The sequence below is a fragment of the Gobius niger genome, assembly GCF_951799975.1.
Source record: "Gobius niger genome assembly, chromosome: 12".
Taxonomy (NCBI): domain Eukaryota; kingdom Metazoa; phylum Chordata; class Actinopteri; order Gobiiformes; family Gobiidae; genus Gobius; species Gobius niger.
Genome location: NC_136863.1, coordinates 14,265,988 through 14,291,490, shown reverse-complemented (window position 1 = coordinate 14,291,490; position 25,503 = coordinate 14,265,988). Strand labels below are relative to the sequence as shown.

The window sequence follows — 25,503 nt, the reverse complement described above, 5'->3', positions numbered from 1 at the left end:
AAATTGTTAAAGAAGTATTCAGTCTCAGTCTCACATTTTTAGATTCGGCTTCAATGACTGTCTATGGGCTATATCATACACTGGAATAACTAATGAGGCGTGCGTCTTGGAAACCCCAGCGCACATTTTACGCACGGACACGGTGCCAGTCTGTTAGACATACCGGCGGCCAGATGAGGGAGACATACGGCTTAGGGGCATGTCTATCTAACTATCCCGAGTAAATTTTCTTTTTTTTTTTTTTTTTTCCTTAAAGCTTGCATTTGCTCTTTCTTCAGCTGGAAAGGACAAGGGCAATGCGCATCGTCCGCGCTTGTTTTGTGCTCGCCTGACACCCAACATTTCTAAAGGGTTGAGAAACGCGAGTTGAGAAGACTATAGAGGAGTGCGGCTGCGAGCGGGGCGTCCGTGATAAAGCGGGAGGCGCGCGGGGTCCATCACTCAGCAGCACTCTGACATCCGCTTCAACATCAGTCTCCACAGTGCACTGAACTCCAGCTGTCACCTCGTGTCCTCTGCGCGTCGCTTTTGGCCAGGTACGACCCACGCCGCCGTTCAGCCGCCACTCTTCCGTTCGAACACGAAGTAAGTGGGTTTAACTTTGACTGGGCGCTTTTCTCAGCTGCCACTGCTTGCTTTTTATTTGGTGGGGGGGAAAAGTAACTCGGTGCATTGTTAAGCACTTTACATCGTCGGCAGTTCTGTTCGCCACATGATGGACTAATTTGACCTGTCACTTTTACGCGCCCCATATATAAATACCCCCTTTATTTCCACGGTAATTTGTCAATTTTTAATATTCCACTGAAGCTTTCGCTGATATATTTGCATTGCTATTGCATGAGAATTAGGCCATTTCATTATCATACCACTTGATAGTTTACTTAAAAGCATCTATCTTTGGGCTAAGTCCAGTTAATCACAATCATTTGTTTTATGTAAAGCTGATGTTTTGCCTCCAAGCATATCGCTTCTTCAGAACTTGCTTGGCGACTCCCACGAGATGTAACAGTGGGCAATACATGACGGTGCACAGGTGTGGAACAAATTTCTCACAGTCATAGACAAACTATTATGCAGTCTAAAAGTTGATCAATCTGCCTGATGTTATCAAATGTACTGTGTTGATTTAAGAGCCTGATCTGTTTCATATTATGTACGTTACTGTACACCTATACCTGTCAGGGGGGGTTATGATTCTGGTCCTCACTGTCACCTGTACAGAGGAGTAGTTTGAAAGCCGCCCTTACCCATAACCCGCCCCCCTCCTCCTCGCCCTCCTGTTTCCAAATGCTCTCCTTTGAAGCGATGATGCCCCATCTGTCATATGTGAGCAAAGAGAGCCCATGCACTGCTCTTCTCAATTACTGGATTCTCCTCATGCCAGCTCCGGTGGGACAGGAGGAGGAGCAGGTGGGTGGCAGTCAGGGCGATCAATCAACATGAAATATTCAGCTTTGGATATACACATCATTTACTACTACTGTACTAATAGTGGTGCGCCTGTTGTCCTTGTTTGGAGGAGCCCCAAAACAGTCTAACACAGAGGCGTCTAACTGGGGCTAGAGAGTCCATGGCACACTTGCTTAGGAGGACAAGGCTCGCGAACAGGTGTTTGAACACCACTGTATAAACACCCAGTTAACGTTGTTGTGTATGTTCATATATGACATGGTTGCTGAGGTGTTGCTCAACAATGTTTAATGCCATTACTGCTCAATTGTCCAGGAATGATCCAACACAGTAGAGATTTTTCATGAGTAGAGGACGTTGCTCTTCCATCTTCAGAAGCCCATTTTCACTCTTGTCATCAGAAGTGTGTCTTACTGCTCAAGTCAAGAGCGAGAAGAAACTCCTGTAGATTGAAAAGAAACATCCTCAGCTCAATCAACCCAGTCCTGCCAGCAATGTTTGAAATCTCTACTAAAATGCAATTACTGTTGCATTAAACTCTTCCTTTTTCTTTTCCAAAAATTGTTTCACAAGATACTCACAGAAAACGTAGTCCCTCTATACTTAGCAGTAATGCACTTTGTGTGTTGATGGTTTATAGGTATTTGCATGTTGTTAGCGTGACTGTCTTTGCTCTCAGCCTCAGAATCTATTTGGTTTTTTTGAAGTAATGTATCCACAGCAACACAATTAGAATAATATAAACATGAGCATATTCAATGGCATTATCCATCTCGGCAATATGATAAAATCCTCCTTGTGATTAAGTTTATATAAGTCAAAACTGTTTTATAATTGAGCCACTTTAAATTCATACAGCCACTCTGGCAGCTTTGCCCCATGATAGCAGCACTTGTTTGAACACAGAGCACATGATTTGAAAATGTGTAATCCAAACTGGAATCAACAAGCCAGATGAACTTTTTGGCACGGTGAGGTGATTTTTTTCCCCCCTCACATCCAAATGCCTAAGCTATTTAGATGAACGTGTCATCAGAGGACCATTTTTGGTATTTGGCAAACGCATTAGATTAAAAGTTAGAATTAAACTTATCCCCCCCCCCCAATCTCTCCAACTCTTTAGGAAACTTTTCATCTCTTCCTCCATGCGATAACAATATTGTGCCTGTGATGTTGCCTGGTGAAATTTGCCGCCGCACCATGGCCTTAAGTATTTGAGCTATGAGGCAATACAGTGAAAAGCATAGCCTCCTCATATGAGAACACAACAGTGAATAATTAATAACCTTGCTCCCAATTCCAGGAAAACAATAGCATGTTGTAGGAAGACTGCACTAATTTCACTAGGAGGAGAGAAAGGCGCATTCTCCAAGTTCGACAAAACAGGAGTGCATTGTTACACAGGGGGGGCCTCGCTCTCCCAGCCTCCGCGGAACCGTAGTGACACTCGCCGCGGCCGATGTACAGTGTAATGTAACGTTGTTTGCCTTTGAGATTAATCCGGAGCCATTAACTAACACTCTCTCTCACCTGCGGTAGTGCGCGGGGTTGGAAGTGCACAAGCAGGAAGCTATTTTCCACAGGCCTCCTCTCGCCTGGCTGTCAGCTCCCATTAAGAGGCAAGGTGTCATATCTGTAACACAGCTGAGTGCAGATGGCAGAGTGGTGGGGCTGGCTCGCCGATTTAAACAATGATTAATGAACAGAGATGGAAAACAAATTACATTGGACTATTGGAGGCAGGGAATTGTTTTTATGAAAATGTTAATTGTGTCTGCCAGGCTGATACCACTTGCTTCGGGGGGAGGGGGTGGCTGTGCTCCGGTTAGGGCAAACCAAAGGGGCAAATGGGACGATGACTCCCCCGGTGCCTCCTGGTGTGCAGTGTTTAATACCACACCTTGCCTTTAAAAACCACCAACGTGCCATAACACTCAAGGTTTGGCTTTTTATGGCAAACCCCAAGAAGAATTGTCGCCCACCACCGCACCAATTAGCGTTATCTCTAATAATAAGTGGTTGTAAGTGACGAGAGAAGGCGCCCTGTTCTAGTTGCAATTATTGCAGGCGGGTGCAGCTGCACTACTTAGGGAGATGATGATAATTATTTTTCTTTTTTTCATTGCGGGTTGATTATTTAAGAGCATCATACACTCATCAGAGTAATCAGGAGAGAGTGATTAGTGGAAATCCACGAGGCTAACAGCTGCCACATTAAACACTTGCCTGTGTTGCCAACACACATAGTCCTTTCCACAGGACAGAGACAGCAGCACTTCACCTTCAGATCCACTAACATGTGTGTTTGTTAGAAAGTCCAGCTCTGGGCACACACATAATTACAGAGCACGCCATCAACAGGCCGCTTGTTGTTGCAAGCCAAGGTCAGCCTTTGAAGAGGGAAAGTTTGATGTAGGTCGGATTTGCTGTTGGAATAAAGACAATGACCTCTCCTCTGTTCACACAAGTCAACTTTGCATACTGTTAATATTAAGGAAAGCTGCATTTCAAGCTAGCGAGTTGCATTTACAATCATCTATCCAGTCAGATTTACATTCTATTGCACAATTGTAAGAACGCAAACATGTCTTTGTTGATGGTAGCATTCTTTAAAAACGATTGATCAATAGCTGTCTGTTAGACGTGTGGAAATATGAGTTTATGTAACTCAGGTGATGTCATTTACGTCACTCAGAAAAAGAGACAGAAAAGGAAACTGGAGGGACAAAAGCTATAGGAAGTAAGTGGCGTTATCTCAAGGCTAGTGCACCCAATTTTTCACTGTTTTTTTTTAACTTGTATTTGAATCCCCCCATCCTTTGAAAGCATTAGCCTATATAACACATTTCACACTCATCATTAGTGCATTACAGGGTGAACATAAGTACAAAGCAGAAATATCCCACATGCAAATGCGTATTTGGATTGACCCGCTACTACCTACATTCTCATTGTGTGACTGGGCGCTAACCATAATCTTATCCCTGTTGAACCCTACACCATACAAATTAAGCTACAATTTCACAGTAACGCAACAAACCAATTGGAAAGTGCGTAATTTCCCTCCTTCATTCACTTAAGTGGGATTCTATACAGACACGAAAAATGACAAGCAAAAACAAATAAAAATACAAGATCCTCGTGCCATGGTCCAGGTCTCGCTCAACTCAAAGGCTAATTCTCTTAGCCCAGATGTTGCCTGAGCACAGTCCTGGGATCCCACTGGGTTGATGAGCTCAATCAGTGAAATGATGAAAAGATGATTTTGTCCCTGTAATTACAGTGTGTAAACTACTTAGCTAGGATTGCAAAGGAAGTCATTTTCTAATTACGCTGGTACCCCGTTGTCTAATGGTGGATGTTTTGTTGTTTTAGAGCGCGCGTGAGGGCAGAGATGTACAGTTTATGCGGCCGTGCGAGTGCGGGTGTGTGTGTGTGTGTGTGTGTGTGTGTGCGTGAAAGGCGAGAGGGAGGAACTTCACGAGGGGTCCGGGCCCTGTTGCTGAGGCTTGAAAAGAGACCATCACAAGGGCAAGATGGCTGCCAAATGAGAGTTGATCGAATTATCAGGCCAGTTAATGTGCCCTGGATTATGCTCTTTGTTTGTCAGTTTTCCCCCTGTAGATGCCATAGCGTAATGAGATACTGTAAGTGGCATTAGCCGGCTCCTGCTGCGATTTGGTGATGACTCCTTTAATGACTTTTCTTTTAGTGCCTCCGAGAGCTCAGTGGCATCTGAAAGTAGAATGCTCAACAAAAACACTCTATTATCATGCACTTTAGCAAATATTTAAGAATCCGCTAAGTGGACCTTATGCAAGAGAGGAATTGAAACGTTGGGCGTTAACCACATTTTTTATATTATTATTATTGTAATGGCATGGTGTACTTTTCATTGCAATTCAGTGTCTGATTCTGTGTTCAGATTCGGATTCACATTTAGAACATTGCACTCATGTCTGTCTGACAGAGCGGCTCGTGCTTCCGACTTCCTTGGCATGTTTTCCCCACGTTTCTGCGTAGGTTTACTCCTGGTGCTCCGGTTTATCACAAAAAAAACAATAGGATCCACTCCAGGGCAAGGACTTCTCTGAAAAAGAGGTTCTGAATCTCAGTGCGACTTTACTGGATCAATAAAGGAACAATGACTATATAAACATTTATCTTGGGTCGTTGTTATAGGATTCACATGGACCCCGCATTACACTTCATTTACACGTTCTTAAATACAGTCGACATGAAGTATGTAAGATTACAACCTGTTTGGACTTAACCAAACCATAACCAAACTCTTACTCCTTGACGTGCTTCATGTTTGGCATCTATTTTGATTCGTCTTTCCGTTTGAGAATACTGAGAGCAAAGAACCCAATGCAACCTCAACAGGTGCTCAATCTCAAACAGTTCATGAATGAATAAAACATTCGTGTAAGCCCAAAATAGTTTTACATTGTCAAACCTTTAATCTGTTGCCCCACTGTGAGCAGGAGTGCTGTTTTTACATGATAACGTTGGACCTCTTCCTTGCTCCAGTGGGGAACTGTCATGTTTAAGCATTAAAACAAGTCAGTGCACTGTAGCTCCTCCCGCCTGTCTGTGGGCTCCTGTCTGTAGCTGGAGCGTCCTGCAGGGCCCGACCATCTGATGCAGCCTGCACCATGTGGACGGGCTCCTCTGGTGCAAGGCTTCCCCTCAGCACCCCTCACTGTTAACACACTCCGTCATACGCCAAGGCTTTGTTTGTGTCCAGAAAGAACAGGTGGTCCATGCAAACAAGAGCAACTGTTTACACATTAGCGAATTTAAATACGCTCTATATTATGCACAAGCTTATATGAGTGTGGGGGTGTGTGGAGGGGGTTCGAGGGAGAAGTGTGGGGAGACAAGATTCCCTCCCTGTGTCTTGCCCCAGCATAACCGAGCCAACATTACCGAAAACCTGTCATGACATATTTAGCAATGTAAAGAAAAAGCTGAAATGTCATTAGGTATAAAACACAACCCAGCACAGGGAAGATACCATTCAATGCCCCACAGGATCTAGAATTCGTACCCAGGACCTTCTTGTTGTGAGGCGAGAGCGCTAACTCAGCCTCCGTGCCTCAGGGTCTTCCTGGGGTCTTTAGAATAAAGTAGAATAAAAAAGAACACAAAAATGTACAACTGCACATTGTTCTCATTGTGTGACACAGAAACAGACCGACGTCATGCAGAACATCACAGAACAATACCATGTAATGCATGACAGTCTTTGGATGATGAGATGGAGATATAAGGCAATGCAAATGTATTTATACAGCACATTTCATGCACAAGGCAATTCAATGTGCCTCACAGCAACATAAAAAACACATAAATACAATAAAAACACAATAAAAAACACAATACAACAATTCAATCACAAAAATACTCATGAAAATATATTAAAAATACAAATATGTATATATTAAAATGAGTTAAAATACAATCAACTGCCATAGGCAGCAGTAAATAAGTGTGCTTTCAGCCTGGACTGAAACATAGTCAGGGTTGAAGCCTGTCTCATGTCCTCACGGAGGCAGTTTCACACCTTTGCAGCATGAATCTGAAATGCACCCTCACCGTGTTTAGTGGTGACTCTGGGAACCACCAGGAGACCCCTTCCTGAAGTTCTCAAGGCCCGAGATGGTTCATACATCTGTAAAATATCAGAGATTTACTTAGGTGCCCAACCATGAAGAGCACTGGACTAATGTGGTCGTATTTCCTGGTTCTGGTCAGGACCCGAGCAGCAGCATTTTGGATGTACTGCAGTTGTCGAACTGCTCGTTTGCAAAGGCCAGTGAACAATAGTCTAACCGACTGGAGACAAATGCATGAATTAATCTCTCCAAGTCTGGAGACACCATGTTGTTCATTTTAGCATGTTTTTTTAGGTGGTAATAGGCCGCTGATGTAATTGACTTAATATGACTGTTAAAATTCAGGTCTGAGTCATGATTACCCCGAGATTTCTAACTTGAATTTTTGGTTCTAGTGAAGGAGCCTCAAGATGACCAATGCCTCTATGTGTTTTTGTGGGCCAAAGACCAAAGCATAACGTGAACATAGAGAAGTTGTGCATGTCTGTCAGTAAAAAAATAAAAAAATAAACAAAATTAAACAAAAGAGATCGACTCCTCACTGTGCATAAAGAAGAGTAGCTGTGATAACTGAATTTCTACACAGTAAAATCTAAGTCTCATCCTTTCAAATCATCTTATCTTCTAATAAATTCTCAGGCACATGAAAGTGTCACAAACTTAAAGCCACCAGTTCTGTGCTCCTGCCTTAGTTGTTCTGTAACCGTTTCCACCGAAGGAGCAGGTGATGGAAATTAACATAGTGCTAAATCTGGTGCAGCCATCTTTTTTTAACGTAACTGCACACTGTCCTTTCAATAAACTAAGCTAAACTGAACAAAAGTAATCAAAGGATCCCCGTCTCCAAAACATGTCAAATAGCCAACTTTCAAACCATGGCGTCGTCCCTGCGCCACATGCAGACCACATTTAGTTTCTTATTTATTTATTTTCTCACAGCAAACGGGCGAGATTTTTTTGACGGCTTTCTGAAAGGAGTGGCATAGATTTAGTGCGGCCACAACAAACGTGTATGTATTCCTTTATGAGTTCTTTCGCTATTACTCACAAGGAGCTAGTTTGTCAGTGCTGTGTGTGCTCTTTCTGTGCTCCTGCAGTAATGAATGGGGCTGCTTAGACTATTCTGTCTCCGTCAGGCTTTTGGGGTGGGGGGGCCCAACATTGGAGCCCCTATAGGCTTCCATTAATCCGCCTGTCAGAAAGTATATGGCGGCTATCTTTTTGTACAGGTCAGAGTGGGCTGCTGTGTGTTACCAGTGCCCTCCGCTCCGACAGGGCAGGGCTCTCCGGATGTGGTGGGTGGGCAGAGAGAAAGAGAGAGAAACACAGCGAAGTGTGGCATAGGGGGCTGCACTGTGATAAATCAGACCAAAGCTTGTATGTGTGGGAAATAAAGATGAGAATTTGGAAAAGTTATTACGTCCCATTATAAGTAAACGCAGCAATGTTTGTCTGTGGGAATCTGGGACCACAATAAACTACAGTACCGGAGCGTTTACTATTACACCATAATACATTGTCATTAATTATGCATGTATAATAGGGCTGCATTATATTGGAAAAAACTACAGTGCTGTGCCCTCGTATACTTTGCTAAAATATCGTTGTTTAGTGTAGTACTGTGAGGATGTTATGGTCTGGATGAGCAGCAAACGGCATCCCCAATGTCAGAAAAGGATGGATAAAATGTAACTTCACTGTAATGCACTCACTGAGGTTATAACTAGGGCTGTCACGATAATTACTATATCGACTTATTGTTATAGTAAATAACAGATAAACGATATATTTTTGGGCTCGATATTTATCGTGTATACATTTATTAGCATGTCCCCCCTGTTTTTCTTCTTTCATTTCTAATTGAAGCAAATTGAGTTACATTATATTTCATGTTTGTTGCAGCTTGTGTGGTATTTTAGATATGATTATGCACTTTTAGAACAAAGACCTACTGTCATTTTTATGCCGGAGAGTTGACAGTATAGAGTATCGCTAGAGTCAATAATATTGTTTATCGCGATACTTTCCTGCCTCAATATATCGAACTTCAAATTTGTTATTGTGACAGGCCTAGTTAGAACTTTAGGTTGTTCTCAAGCTGCAATGTGCCACTGTGCACAGGTCACCAGGCCACTTCTTAGTTCTTATTAGGCACAATTTAGTTACAGGTAAGTTTGTATTCATTCCTGGTTCGATCTTAGACCTGGCTGAGTCCAAGATTTAGCCCATCTGCCCTGACTTGTCCTCTTTTGTAAGAAATGGTACATTTTATTGTGCCTTTATTGGTACAATTGTTGTCCCTATGGCAACCTGTCAGGAGCAGTGGGCGGCCCATCCACATTGTTGGTGTTGGTCACATTGGTTTTCCATCTACAGTGCACCTGCAGTTGCATTTGAATCATAGCAATTCTGAAACATCAAAATATACAAAATGTTCAGTCTCTATTGAGATCAATCATGTTAAAAATGTATTAACCCTGTCGTTTAGACTTCTAAAAAAACTCTTGCATATTTGAATTGTTGCAAAAAAACAAATAAATCATGCAGCCTATGATATTAGTGACAAGTCTCGTCACGGTTTGGTTCCTGATTTTGTCCCACTTTAGTGCTCTAAAGACAGTACTTGGGCAGCCAAATATTTTCTGAGATGTAAGTGAAAACTTCACACTTTGTTATTTTTTAAATGTGTTTTTTACAAAGCTACAGTACTTAGATTTAAAGCCCCCTGTGTTGTGATCGTCAGGTTTTTTTTCCAGCTGGACCAGGCTAAATTAAAGTGAATGATTAATGCGTCGCTGAGAGAAGAAATATGGAGTTATGAACTATAAATTTACTTGGCGTATTTCCACTGTCGTCTCAGTGCGGATTTACAGTATCGTTCATCCATCGTGTCTGAGAGTCTGCAGCGGCCCCCCGATTCAGAAGATCTCCTCCCTCTCCTCCCCTCCCCTCCCACAGTTAAATACCTCTATAAGAATTCTCTTCCATAAAAGTGAACATAACAATATCCCAGAATGCACTGCTCCCATGGCTGTTCCAAGTGTGCATGTGTCATTTTCTGTAGCGTTTATTGGCAGCGGTAAATCACACCTGCTCCCCGTCTGAGGCCACACCTACAAAGTGCGACAGTGGAAATGAAGGCTGCTTAATAACAATCAAGAACTGGGTCCATTTGCACCAAAATATCCAATCCAAACTGACAGCCTGCTGGCAAGTGCAGCCATCACACTTGCACGCACACGCACACGCACACACACACACACACACACACACGCACGCACGCACACGCACACACACTCAACGATGTTGAGAGAAGCAGTACTAAGTAACTCACCCCCCAGAGGCCATAAGCGCCACTGCAGGTGTCCTAGCATGTTGCAGTTTTTTACTCATTAATTGTCCGTGAGAGTAAATACTACACTGATAGAAAAGACAAAGGGATAGAGGGATATTGTACATTCAATTACACAATGGAGATCATTTTTTTCACTCAAACTTGGCTGTAAATACTGTTTATGTGGCGCTAGCCCGCAGTTAGCTTTGCCCGTTAGCCTGTTAGCTTCTTCTTCGTGGTTCTATTAGTGTGCATTGGTTGCTCCGGTCCGGTGGCAGTCAAGTTGCAATTGTGGTTTTCTGGGCAGAGACACCAGGGGAAGATGAAAGACCCTCCAATCATCCCATTAACACTTGTATTACCCCCAGAGTGACTACGAAAAGGATTTATTAAGGTAAACAAGTTACTTAGTACTGCTTTAACATTGACAGATAAAAAGTTCAAGAACGACTGCTCTAATTACATGCTCTCTTCAAAAATTGCTAGAACTGGGGATTAAAATTGGAATCTATTTTAGATCACAATTTGAAAGGACACGATTAGTGATCCACAAAAGCTGTAATTATGTAGGTAGTACAATGTCTTCTGCAATATTTAATTGGCCCATTTTCATGCAGTCTCAATATGTATACAATCTTGTATCGCTGTTGTAACTATAGCCCTCTGAAATGTATGTGATTATAGTTTTGTAGTAGTAAATTTGCTGCTAATTAGCTTCTGCTGAAGGAAAGGTGTGGGCATATAGGATGCGCACGCCAAAAAGGTTCTGCGTTTACAAACTTTACTTGCTGAAGGTTAGTAGTTGAGTTACAATCAGTGGATGTATGTTGTATGGCCTCTCGCTCTGGCACAGATAGATTAGAGAGCAATGTCCATGTAACAATGTAAAAACTAATTCTTTTATTTTGTATGTGTTGCCTTTACGGTCTGTCAGTTACCTCGGGAAATACAAGCCTCACATAACAATGAGGTAAAAGGTCTAACTTTCCCACTGTATTTTAGTTTTCTCTCAAATGACAATGATCTTGGAATTAAATGGTTTAGGTATTGAATGTTGGTCAGAAGAAATAATACAAAATTCGCAAATATTTTTTCAGAAAAAAAGCTCTTAGTGCTTTGCAATGGCCATAATAATGATTTGAAAGTTTTCATACCGAGCATCTACAGACAGAACATTTCAAAGTATTTATGAAATGTCCAGATACCACATTCTATTATCTGGTGAGCTAAAATAGTTTCAATAGACATGTGTCAAAATGATTCTCAGTTGGCCTTCATCTACCAAAACTACGGCTTGAGAACTGTTGTCTTGGGAACAATGCTGTAACCAATTCCTCAATGTGAATCAGTTTTGTAGTGAAAGTTACTGCGTCAGCCCAGTTCAGGACCTCACATTAGACCTGTTCTTGCGGGGATAGGCTTCACCCACCTGCTAACTTAAAAAAAAAAGAAGAAAACATTCCTTGATAGAAAGCAGGAAAGTGTTGGTGAAATGCAGAGGAGCGAGTGTATGCAAAAAGGAATGGCTGATGTTTGGCCTGTCAGATGTGATTAGGTCAGTCTGGTGTGTACATTGATCAGAGCGGGGAGAAGACAGACTCCTTACATCTGTCTGATCCGAGCAGCGCTGTGAGACGGACTGAGCAGCACTGGACCATGCTCTGCAGCAGCAGGTGGCTCGCACACTGTCAGACAGTTGATTTAGGAGGGCTGGACTTGTATCACGATGCTGGCTAAAAATATGCTCTCAGAAAAAGGAAAATATTACATGGTTAAATACACGTTTTTTTCCAGTAAAAATGAAATGAACATTTTTTTTAATAATTGTGTATGGTTTTTTCATGCCTTTTTGCTAGTATAGTTAGGCATAGTGAACAGACATGTGAAGACCTCAATGATGTAATGATGAGGAAATAAATGTATTAGGCAAAATATTTCTCCTAAAATTGGTTCTCCCAGTTTCTTAAAGGCCCTATCCCTTTTTTTTGTGAGGAGTCAAACTTTTTTTTTCCTTCACTAATGGCTGAAGCAGATATTTGTCGAAAAAATAAGACCTTTGTGCACTAGTTATAAAGCACTTTCATTGACTTTGACCAAGCAAAACAGTTTGCAGTTTACATTAACGTTTCAGACAGTATCATTCCCTACAAGCTTATGAAGAATTGGGCAGTTTGACACAACAACATTCAAAATGTTGCACTTCCTCTCTTTCATTGTCTATTAAAAAAGTAAAGAAAGAAATCCGGTGTCAGGCGGATGTACTTGAAAGTATTTGTCCTCAGTGTAAGTCCAAGTTATCGCTTTCCAAAATCTATTTTTAATCCATTGACTCAAAATTCAGACAAAATACCATCTTGATTCTGGCCTCTCTGTGCAATATACGAACAGAGTTGCACCCACTGTTACCTGAGCCAAGATCAATGAAATAAACTGCCAGTTCTTACAGTATAAATATGATGAATGATTTAGATGGAATTGGTCACAAAAAAACAGAATAGGAAAACATAAATAAACCAACAGTTTTTTTTACTACTATAAAAAAAATATGTATGGTGGAGTGAACCTATTGATGATGTTGTAGCAGGTGGTTTTGTGTCAATATATAGTTGACCCTGTTTAACCTGCCCTTCTTCACCTCATAATACACTCTCATGCCTATTGTCTTGAAGCAATGTGCGTACTAAAACGCAGCAGACAGTGAGGTTTGTCGAAGGCGACTTTGATCAATCATTATCGATCGCGCTTGGACTTGAGTCTGAAGTCGTCCGTGCAGCGTTACACATCCCCGAGGCCGCAGTGCAGTAATGACATTAATAGAGGCAAATGCAATAATAGTTCAAATTACTGTAATCGCTGAAAGTGGGGAGGAAGTGGAGGAGGAGGAAGGGGGGGCCATGTTTCTCGTCTTCCGCATCGACTCGGAATAGCGGGATAAAGGCATCCACCGCCGACACCTTTCCCTGTCAGATTTGTCCGTATTGATTCGCGCTGGATCTTGCTTCATCTGCGTGGGTTAGTGGGCATCATTTTGACGACGGGTTGAGGTTGCGCTATAAGGATGATGTAAGCCTGTGTTCATTCAGCAGTGGACAGTGTGCCCTTTGTTCAGATGCCCTTTGGTGCTGCTCTAGAGCTGCGCAGGCCTGGCTTCTGTGACCCCGACCATTGTACAGTAGCGCTATGTGAATTTGAGGCTTTGTTTTGCTGCCACAGTGGAATGATTTAAAAAAAAAAAAAAAAGGCCCGGCAGTGAAATGCAAAGTTGTAGTGCAAATTAACTGAATGTGAAGAGCATAGTAAATAAAATTAAAATGTTCGAGAAATGTTACCATTGGATGTGGAAGTCTGAGGTTGATAACTGCAACACATACAAGCTGAGACAGGGACAACAGTGAATTAAACTGGAGAGCTTTTGGACAAAAACGTCAACTATTGAGAAAATGTGTATGGTTTTATTATTTTTTTCCTTAGCTAATTCACTTTTTTGACTTATCACTGTATTTATTGTTTTTATATTGAATTTCATATTGCACTTATTGTACGGTATTTTGACTTTGAGCTTTGGGTTGATGTCATTTTGATCTGAGTCTCGGACTACATCCTGCAGATTATGTTATGCTGTAATTGTCAATATCAAATAAATAATGAATAAACAAATAAAAATAGAATGTATAGTAATAATGCTGCATATATTAAAGGCTTCATTTCCTAGTTATCCAGAGTTTTTTTTTTTTTTTTTTTTTTTTTTTTTCAAATTCATGCAGTCCTTATATTTGAAGAGTGCAGTGGTGCTAGGCTAGTGCTAAGCTAGTGTATGTCTATGTTTACCTGTGGCCGACATTACTACATTTACAAAGGAGCTTTCTACAAATCAGATATGGCAACGTTTGGACGACTACCCGATGATTTTATTAAAGAGGTTTTAAAATGCAGGCTACTAGTTACCATAGATATGCACTAGCCTAGCACCACTTAACTCTTCAAATATAAGGACTGCATGAATTTAAAAAAATCTTCAGAAACCAACAACACTCTGGATTACTAAGAAATGAGATATCCCTTTAATGCCAATATTTTAAGTCTCATCCATACACAAAGCAGGATAATATTGAATACAAACTGCCAACTGTCTTTTGTCAGAAACACCCAGCCCATCTAAATGTTCTCTTATCTGCTTGAAACACATTAACACTTTCAATTGGTGCTTACCTACAGTATCCCACAAAAGTAAGTACATTTCAGCTAAATTTCATTATATCTTTTCATGGGACAACACTAATGACACTTTGCTACGATGTGAAGTAGTCTGTGTACAGCTTGTATTACAGTGTGATTTTAATGTCCCATCAAAATATCTCAGTACACAGCCATTAATGTAAAAACTGGTGTTACCAAAAGTGAGTGCACCCAAATTGGGCTCAAAATGTCAATATAAGTATTTTCCAGCTCTGTCTTAAATCTCTTTGGAGTTCCTCTGGAGTTCACCAAAGCCTCACAGGTCGCCACTGGACGCCTCTTCCACCGCTCTGATGATCTCACAGACCTGGTGGATGTCAGAGTCCTTACGCCTCCCAACCTCTGTTTGCGGATGCCTCATAGACGGTCAATAAGGTTTAGAACAAGGGAAATGCTTGACCAGTCTGTCACCTTTATTGTCAGCCTCTATGGTAGGGCAGTGGTCGTCTTGGAGGTGCATTTGGGTTTATAATATTGGAGTAACATTTCTGCATAAATGTTAGGGGTGTACTTACTTTTGTGAGACACTTAAAGGCACACTGCGTCACATTTTGGACTATACTGTTGCCATCAGTACAAAACATGCTCCTAATGACCAGCTTTACACAGAATATGCTAAAACCTAACCTGTTCAAATCTCAAATTCTGCTGCCTTTAGTCACATCTCCATGGAGACAAGCTGGAGACGTACCCAGTAAAGTTGCAGTCATGTCAAAGGCACATGTTTGTTTGTACTTATAAGGTATTTTTCAACTATGAAAATATCTGTCATAAAATAAATGCTTGTATTTCAATTTTACTAAAATTCTACGCGGTGCGACTTTAACATAGTACTGTACCCAGCAACAGATGCCACGATAGCGGGCTAAGTTTAGGATGTGTTGTTCCCTTCACCTGTCAGTGGTGGATATGTTACTTTCGTTCCATTGTAAATAAATATATTTTAATGAGTTCTGCAAACTGTTACATTTTCACTTTACACTGTGTTCCAACATTTATGGAATTGGGTTGTAAAAACTAGGGCTTGGCAGTAGATTGCATATTTTAGCTTTCTATTTAGACATTAAAACTTTACTTTGCATTTTTGCATCATTAAGTTGTTTATTTGCCTCTGCACTCCTGTGACACAATTACGCGGTAAAGGTAATATTCGAATATGCAGCAGGAAAAGGCTCTTGCAAAAGGAAGGGCAGGCTCTTTGATGTTTTGCATTGCTGTTGCATTGTGTCAGTACAAAATGAGATCAAGACGAAGATTTTCACCTTTAGTAAAGATTACATTTGTTGAGGCAGCCTTTGTGGTTAAACTTAATCAGCGTTTTTACAGTCTATAGCAATATTTCTCAAACCACATGTGTAGTTCGCAGGATGGAGACAGTGAGAAGCTGCTTTGCTCTGTTTCCTGACCTATTTGTGGTGCGTCACTGGCACAGGCTGCAACAGTAGTTTCAGTCATATATTTTTAAGGCTGGGTCAAGTTTCGTTTCTGAATTTTTTGTTCAAGTAGTATTTTATTTTGCTTCTATTGTAGTCAATTCTGTAGAGATCTGGCCCATTTTAAACTAAAAGTTGTTCATACAGAAAGTCAGTTTTTATTTCTGGTACATGAGAACAGGGCCAAAACAAGTATCTGGGTCGTACTTTGATTTAACTTGTCAATTTTGTCTTTTCTTCCAAAGGTGCCACCCTCAACCCAACCTCCCGCCTGTCCCAGTCAGACGCCCCCTGACCACCCTACTGTACCGCCAGCCCGAAAAGCGTTCTTTCATTGCCTTGTCCGCTCGCCCAATTAGGAGCCAGATGGCACTTCTGGCCAATCAACTCATGGATGCCAGACTCCTCAGCAGCATGAATGGCAGAGTGGAGCTTTCCCATTTCCTCAGAGCGACCAATCAGAGCATCCCAGCGCAGGTCAACTCTCCACCTGACGACAACAATAAAAACCGGAAGTACCCATGTCCGCTGTGTGGCAAGCGTTTTCGGTTCAATAGTATCCTGTCTCTCCACATGAGAACACATACTGGGGAAAAGCCCTTTAAGTGTCCCTATTGCGACCACAGGGCAGCGCAGAAGGGCAACCTCAAGATCCACCTCCGCACCCACAAGCAAGGCATTCTGGGTAAAGGTCGTGGAAGGATAAGGGAAGAGAACAGGCTTTTGCACGAGCTGGAGGAGCGTGCCATACTGAGGGATAGACAGATGAGGACGGGCCAAGTTCTGATGAATGCTAATGCTAATCAACAACAGAGCTCTCCTGTGGCCCAGACAGTTATTAACCCACCCCAGTTTATGTCTGATACCACTCCACAGACCTCTACGTCTCCTGTCGCCCCCCTTCAAGATGACCCACCGCCGCAAACGCTGTCTGGATTCCGCTGTTCATTCTGCAAAGGCAAATTCAGGAAGCAACAAGAGCTGGAGCGCCACATCCGTATCCTACACAAACCGTACAAGTGCACATTGTGCGACTTTGCTGCTTCCCATGAGGAAGAACTGATCGGGCATGTTGAGACCGCACACATAACTGCAGACCAGGGCTCCAAGGCAGCGTCGATCGGGGCCAGCGACAAGCCAAAATCCACTGGCGAATTCCCTTGCGAGGTGTGCGGACAGACTTTTAGCCAGGCTTGGTTTTTGAAAGGTCACATGAGGAAACACAAGGATTCCTTTGAACACTGCTGCCAGATCTGTGGCAGACGATTTAAAGAACCGTGGTTCCTCAAGAACCACATGAAGGTCCACCTCAACAAGCTAGCCGCGAAGAGCAATCACGCTGAACATCACAATTCTCTTAGCATGCTAACTCAAGAGCATCCAGCCAGCGTTTATTCCCAGTACATGTCCAGAATTCATGACAGGTTCCTTTCGGATAGGGAGCAGAATGATTTTAACCACATGATAGGGGTGGACATCAAAGTTAGGGAGATGCTTCAGAGGATGGTGTCCCCGAGTGCGCCTATGGCCGATCTCGACAGTTTAAATCGTCTCCACTCATCACTCAGCGTGGAATACCTGCAAAAGCTCATGGCTAACAACAGCAACAGTAGCAGTGGTGGTTATCCCGGATGGCAGATTATGACGCCAGGGATACCCTCCGATCAGCCGATGTTCAAAAGCCAGCAGGGTGCCACCTACCTGCCTGGAGAAGATGGTGATCGAGACGCTAAGATGATGAGCAGGCCCAGCAGCACGGGGGACCACAGTCATCAAGGAGCGTCAGAGATCATCGCTGAGATGGGGAACTCCCACTCTAGCAGCAGCCTGGAACACACGCCACAGTCTACTTCACCAGCTGCAGGTAACTGTGCCAGGCAGAAGTAATTGTTTAATGTTGTACTCTGACTAGATGAGCTATTTCTATCACTGGGATGAAAGAGACCATTCGAAGGCACCCATGACGGGCTGTGTTCAGGGTACAGCATATGTTTAGCTAACGAAAACCCGTAAGTAGCATTGATAACTGTGCCGGTCAACTCCTTGAAAGATTTTTGAATGAGGTTGCTCTATGACTAACAATTTACACTTACCTAAGTCTCTTTTTTGTTTGAAAATGAAAAAAAAAAAAAAAAAGTACAAAAGAAAAATAAATAAATAGGTAAAACAAACTTTAGCCACAGATCAATCATAATGTTGATATTAAATGAAAGATAAACATTTTCAAGTTCATTTGGTACTTTTTACAAAACATTATGAACAAAAAGTACTTGACTATAATTGAACTGGCATAAACAGAAATCATCTTAAGAACTCAGAGTAGTTTTTTTAATGTACAAAAGCTTCTCGGACAAAAAAAAAAAAATGAAACAGTTCCAACAGAGGTTATTTTAGCATCTCACAGCGGTTTAATTTCTTTCATTTCAGAAACTGATGTCATCAATTCAACAGAAAGACAATATATCAGCGTGCAATCAAAAGCTACAATTATTAAGGAAAGTCTGAAATACAATTCCTGCTATAATCTCTGTTATTTCATTTAAAAAAAAGAAACAGCTTGTCCTTTGGCCTCTATCTTTGTTCATTTGTAGTGTAGGTGGACAAGAATCTCTGGGTCATCACAGATATTACTGTCATCAATGTGGATACTGTCGCTTTCCTTTTTAAGAGAATGGCATCATGTCGAATGGGAGGGATAATTAGTACCCTCTTTTTTTATATGTGCCACATCCCCAGCCCTTGCCTACAGGGGCACAAGATGTTAATGCATGCCATCTGGTGTTTTTAATGATTTGAACTATACCACCCAGTGATTTTTATGATTTGATCTACCACCTGGTACTTTTATTGATAGTCTTCTGTTCCACCTGGTGATTTGGATGATTCGTATCCCTGGGTAAAAATGCCTCTCTTGTCATGGCATCCTGCTAACCCAATATATGGCAAACCTAAACTAGACGAGAACAAAAGGAACATTAATCCCAATGCAATTTGTTTCTACTGGAGTCAAATATCAAAAGTCTGAAGCCTTCTTTTGGGACATGATCCAACATCCTCTTAAAAGATGGCGGTGGAACCATGATAAATGGATCAGGTCTAATCCCCTTACGTGTTTTGTTGCCATATTGTCAACATATACTGGTATCTGCATATTTACACGTTAATGCCCATATGGACAGCATTTCGCGGGTTGCTCTTTAAGAAACATATTGTTCTTTTGCCGTTGTTATTTGCTTTCCTGCCCTATCGCTTGCACCATACACCCAACATTTCACAATCGGCGGCTCTTGCACACGGATTTGCTCAGTTGGCGGGATGGCACATTCAGTATCAGCCTCTAATTTCAGTCAATATTAAGCATGGAAACTAATTCATTGTAAAGGTCAGGCGTCATTGCTTTAGTCAATGATGGATCCGGCCTGCTCCCTCTCCTCTCTCTCTCTTCTATGTTCTTAGTCCGGGTGTAATGGTAGACTCACTCGGGGGGCTTAGCGGCGCATTGTTTAGCCCTGACAATATATCCCACGGACCTCTGCAGCTGCTCCCCGCGCTCACAATGACAGATTAATTAACACAATCACACGCGCGTTGGCCCTGGCTCAACTCTCAGGTCTGCTGCGGGACAGATAGGTAAATCCGCACACATATGGGGAACACGCACCACTTGATCGGGCTTTAATAACCGGGATAAGTTTGTTGGCGGGATGGGGGAGCTTGTAACTGATCAGGACGGTCTGCCGCTTCATTTGGAGGAGAATCAAAAAAGCAAGATGGCGGATGTGAGTGTGTGTTGTCTAATTCAGGAGAGCGGAGACGCCGGGGAAAATTTACCACTAACAGATGTTCGAGCTTGAGGAACATTGATTGGTCCGGAATTACTGACTGCATTATTCATATGAAGCCTATGGTGGTCATGAAGTTATTGATGTGCCTAATATGGATCGCAAAATATAGTATATGAGCTGTCATTCTGTGAGGGCTGCCTAATATTTGCAGATGCATAATTTGTTAACTAGTAGTATAAGGGATTTACTGTACGTCTCGTTAATAAATCTTTAGGTCTAATTTATTTCAAAATTCGAGAGATAAAAACTTAGAAGAGTTGGTGTGAAAGAGATGTGAAGGAGACCAATCTTCACTTAACAGGTATGGCCTTAGATACAATCTGCCCTCTGTTTGCAGTGTCCGATTCCTTCTCTGTCCCAACTCGAGTCAAGGACCAGGCACAGTTACGCTAAAGAGTCTTAGATACAGCCCAGGTTCTGACAATAGAAAGTTAATGAGCAGATCCCAGGTCAGTTTCAAAAGAAATGTTGATACAGATGCTCACGCAACACTAGAGGCACAGAATGAAGATGAGTGGAACTGAAAACTCCAGCCTGCTGCTGTAAGATAATGGAAGTTGCTAACAAAAACTATTGAGGCATTGGTTGCTCTGCTATAGTGGCTCTTTTCACAAATAAGACTCGTTTAAACTTTGCCAATAATTTGAAGTTGTCATAAGCTTCACACCACTGTACCAGCAACAAGTAGAGCATCTTAAAACAGCAATTTGATTCATTTCACTGTTAAACAGTATAGTTGCAGTTAATTTGATATTAAGTATTTTTAAATGGTAAACTAATGATGGCTGAACGCTGCAGGGCCCTGACCTACTTTGGGACGGTTTTAGTCCAGCTCCAAAAAAACCATGGCATCCAAATGTAAAATGCTGTGACACATATTAATTTGTCCCATTCAACACCCCTAACCCCTGGGTCAATGTGCAGACAGCATGTAATGATGTCATGCCCGCATGTGTCCTGCAAGCTTTTACTGTACCAGCAACAAGCCTTTAACGTTGAAGGAATGTTAATATGTGTTGGAGGGCATCAAGACCAAGCATTGAACAACAAGCGCATAAATAAAGTCCTATTATTACAAAAAGAAAAACAGCAACTCTGTAAAGATAGACCCATGTGATACTGCATGAAATTAATTTAACTTATGGTCTTAGTGAATGGTGCTTGCCTTGTGGCAAGGACACATTTCTACAGAATTTTTATAAGCACATACCTGCATAATGTGCATATAAGAAAGAAATGGAGATGTGACCAAATGGGTTGATGTTGATGTCGGGGCAGCACAGGTTCTTTTTTGTTGATCAAAGGCTCAATCTGCCTTTTTTCTATAGTGGAATAAAATATATTTCATCGTTCAGTTTATTATAAATTATATAATTATATTAATTGTATTAAAAAATACCTTTTTGTGTTGACTCTCTAATTATAAAGGTTTGTTATTGATAGTGAACTAACAGTTGTTGTTTACATTACTGTGACAGCATTGCTTTCTGAAAGTTATAAACTCATCCCAGTGAAGAAATGTTAGAAATGCATTAGGAAAGTTTGCACCGTAACTGATTCAAAATGAACCCACCTGATCTTGCTTGCATTAGTTTGTGACTTTTATGTTCATTTCCCATGTTTATTAAGTCAGATTGGCCCATGCCCATCCTGTGTAGACACACCCCTGGTGCCTTTTCTCACAGTGCCAAACACCCTGAACAGACCCTGAACCTGCATGTCCTATTATCACAATATAAAGTAAAACTTTTAACACAGTACTTTCACTGGCCTATCTGATTGGAACTTAATCACATCTCACTTTTTTGTTTTATATATTTATATAAAACCTTTGAAATGTAATTTCATAAGAGACAAATTAAATATTCATATTTCTGTGACATGACTGAACTTTCTTTTTCTCTTTGAGCATCTATGCCACATATGTCAGACAAACAAACTAACTGGCAAACATAAACAGTTGTTTTACATGTTTGTGACACTGGTCAAAGCTTATTTTATTTATTTGTCAATAAATGAAAATGGTAATTTATCAACCTTTAACTTCTTGCCATCTCTATCCGGCTATGATGGTACCTTTCCAATACCGACATGAAAGCTCTACTCCTTTAATGTTTATTATACATACTGCAGTAAACATTACATGAGAAATTCAATTTTACTTAGACCCTCACATAAAGTAATAACACCTCCTTTGACTCCATCCTTTGCGATCAAAAGCATCTTCACTAAACTCATCTCCCACATCTGCCTTCACTAATTCTCCTCCTCTTCCGTGATCCGTGCTGGTTTGTCGAAAGTGATTACCTGTTGGCTTCTCCATCTCCTCTCACTTCTGTCTTTTAATCCTCTTTTTAATTATTATTGCAGATATGAGGCTCAAATTAAGCTCAAAATGCTTGTTTTCCTAGCATGCAGATAAAAAGATTTACCCAGGGAGTTCTGAACACCTGCCTTGAAATATTGTTCCAGCGTCTCCTGAATGCCATTTGGCTTAATTGACTTGGAAACGTCCCAAATGCGTCATTGACTATGTGCTCTAATTAATATTAATAATATATGCTATTATAAACATCAAAGAACATCTGGTGCCCCTGTTTTCTCACCAGTCTTGTGTGTGACTCCGTTTCATCTTACACCAAAGCAGCAGCCACCGTGCAGCACTGATTCTCCATTTTAGGTGCAAAATGAAATGGTTGCGGTGGTATATGCACTTTGATATGAACAATATAAGTGCCAAATGCCTGTGTAAGCATATAGTATGTGCGGCTGTGATTGCATTGACGCTGATGTATGGCTGTAAATCTTAAAGCCCATTTCCATATGAAATGAATCACTTGTCCAGGGCCCCAGCTGCATGCTTTTTTTTTTTTCTTTTCTTTTTTTTTCCAGACATGGCTCACTTGAAGCTCTTATTTATTTATTTACTTACCGTTTGCCCCCCCCTCCCCCCCCCCCCCTCCCCTCCCCTTTCCCTGCCCCTTTTATGCACATCCAGTAAGGGCAGATAACTCACACGCGCATCACTTCATTAGACCGCTGTGTGTTAGGTGAGAGAGGCTCTGCGCCTTTTGTAATGACGCCGTAATTGGAGTTTGGCTTGATAAATCTTTAAACTCTAAAATTACTCCCCTCGCATAATGTGCGCCTCAGCCGGGTGTAAGTAAATCTTAAACTGATTAAGTTAGCATGAACCAGGCAATCACAAAGATGGCACTCATCCAAAAAGCAAGAAGGGGGAAAAAAATAAATAAAATGAATGCTTGAGTGTTTGTGTGTGTGTGTGTGTGTTTTTTCTTCTTTTTTTTTTTACCGCTATAATAGTGTGTAGGCTGGCAAATGGGTTGAGGATGCTGAAAGATGAGGTCAGATGTGAGAGTTTGGTGCATTCGAGGCTTAATGTCATCGTAATTTAAGCCGCGGAATAATTGAGATATATGGCGTGCTTGATAGATGTCCATTAAGCTGATTTTTACTGGAGACAGGGGTGTGGCGCTGTTGAAGTCTGTGTTCCCGCTCTTAAGCACACAAACAGAAGTCACCGCACACACCAAAACAGGCTCATACAGTGGATACATAGGAGTCTTCACACTCATTCTACTGTATGTATTCCCATGTTATTGAGTTGATTCTTAAAGAGATATTTTAGGATTTTTGACATAGGGCCTCATTTCCTTGTTTTCCAGAGTGTTGTTGATTTCTGGGGATATAATTTTTTAATTTTTTATTCATGCAGTCCTTATATTTGAAGAGTTTACTGGTGCTAGGTTAGTGCTAGGCTAGCGCATGTCTATGGTAACTAGTAGCCTGCATTACAAACCTCTTCAAAATCATCGGGTAGTCCTCGTTGTCATATCTGATTTGTAGAAAGCTCCTTTGTGAATTCCATGTGTCGTAATGCTGGCCGCAGGTAAACAAACTACTGTAGATCCGGTAACCTAGCAGATCACTACGCCGCTGCGTGGCTTACAACCAGGAAGCTGAAGCTGCTCTAAGTTCTTTTAAATGCAAAATAAAAAAAATATTCAGTCAACACAGACATTTATATCGGTAGTCTGGTGTTATAAGTGATTTGCCTCAGGTGCACTGTGCTTGGGTCAGACTGTTTTTAATGCAGGCTACTAGTTACCATAGACATGCGCTAGCCTACCACTAGCCTAGCACCACTAAACTCTTCAAATACTGCATGAATTAAAAAAAAAAAATCTATATATATATATCTCCAGAAAACACTTTGGATAACGAGGAAATGAGGCCCTACTGTGTGTCAAAAATCTTGAAATATCCCTTTAAAATACTGCAATTACACCCACCCCTGTATAGATTCCGCACTTTTTTTTATCATGAGCTTTTACATACTGACAAAAGCCCAAGTGAAATTCTCCTTAATAATTTGACTTGTGTGAAGCGCTTGGGGTGACTTGTGTCGTGTGAAAAGCGCTATGCAAATGAGATTTCCCTCCCTTCCCCTAATTAGTAGCACCTGAAGAAGTCCCACCAGAGGAACATGCACCGCAGTTTGAGAACCACTTGTAAATGTAAATCATTGTGTAGAATTATCCCCAATAGAAAATAAACGTGAGGCGGACAGCTATATGATAAAAAAGGAGGTAATTAAAAGAGATCCAAATACTTTCTGAAACCACTGTACGAGTCCTTGTAATGTGAGATAATAAATTATGCAGTAAGGGAGCATGACTATCTTCCGTTCAAGGGCATAAATCTACTTCTTCTTACCTTGACTTTACAATTTCATCAGGTTCTGCTCCATTTAATTAATAGATGGCTGTTATTTTATGCTTTGGCACAATTGAAATGTCCCAATACACACCTCATTTTACAGCCATTCAACTCACTATGGCTGCTTTTCCATTAGCGCCGGGAACAAAGTGAAAGTAACAAGTACAGATCATTAGATTTGGATTTACCTCGGAGACCTACCTCAGGGTCAGATCTGGAGGTTTATGAAATTGATATTTCTGTGGCGCGGGCATGAATCACTGTTGTAACTCAGATATTAGTCCATTAAAGAAGAACAATAAGGCATCAATATGCATAGAATTAAATTAATGGTGGCTGGGTTTATCTCCCCATCCCAGACGCATCCCCCTAAAAAGACACAGTATAATGTATGACCTGACCTTCAAATGCCAGGAGAGTGTTGGGCAATAAACTGCCAATATTTGCGGCGTAATGGCGTCAGATGACTTTTACTGTAATTGGAATGGCAGGGAAACAGCTGGTGTGTTTAAAGACAGTGCGAGACCGGGGTCTCAGACAATCACTAACTCAGAATGGTCAAAATGGAGTCTATTTAACCCCTCTGCCAGCTCTACTGACGGCTGTGAAGCTGATAAACTGTGCGTCAACAGCAGGAGGAAGACGTGAAAATTACCTGCAATTAAAAGTTATGGAGAGCCTGATCAAATCTCGCTTCCAGATGGTTATTAGTCACAAGCTGAAAGGAGAAAAATTAGCCGGTGTCAGTCTCCACAATAATACACTTTGTTCTTTTTGAATTATGCTTGCAGCACACCATTTTTCAACGGTAAAGCAAAAATAAACTTGGCTTTAGCGCGTGGTGTGTTAATCAGAAGCCCTCACATGTAGGATTTGGTTTG

The 25,503-nt window shown here is 41.4% G+C and overlaps 1 protein-coding gene across 3 annotated transcripts in view; it reads left to right on the top strand.

The window, feature by feature from the left end:
- Positions 1 to 215: 215 nt before the first annotated feature.
- Positions 216 to 25,503, top strand: part of LOC306971846 (zinc finger protein 536-like) — a 39,691-nt gene continuing 14,403 nt past the window's right edge. Inside the window, exons 1-2 of one of the 3 annotated variants that reach the window (XM_079568277.1) lie at positions 216 to 536; positions 16,283 to 17,901. In XM_079568277.1, the coding sequence (XP_079424403.1) occupies positions 16,404 to 17,901 (1,498 nt within the window). In that variant the 5' untranslated portion in view covers positions 216 to 536; positions 16,283 to 16,403. Of the gene's footprint in view, positions 586 to 16,282; positions 17,902 to 25,503 lie in introns of all 3 variants that reach the window. The other 2 variants (XM_079568278.1, XM_079568279.1) reach the window with 2 other exon arrangements.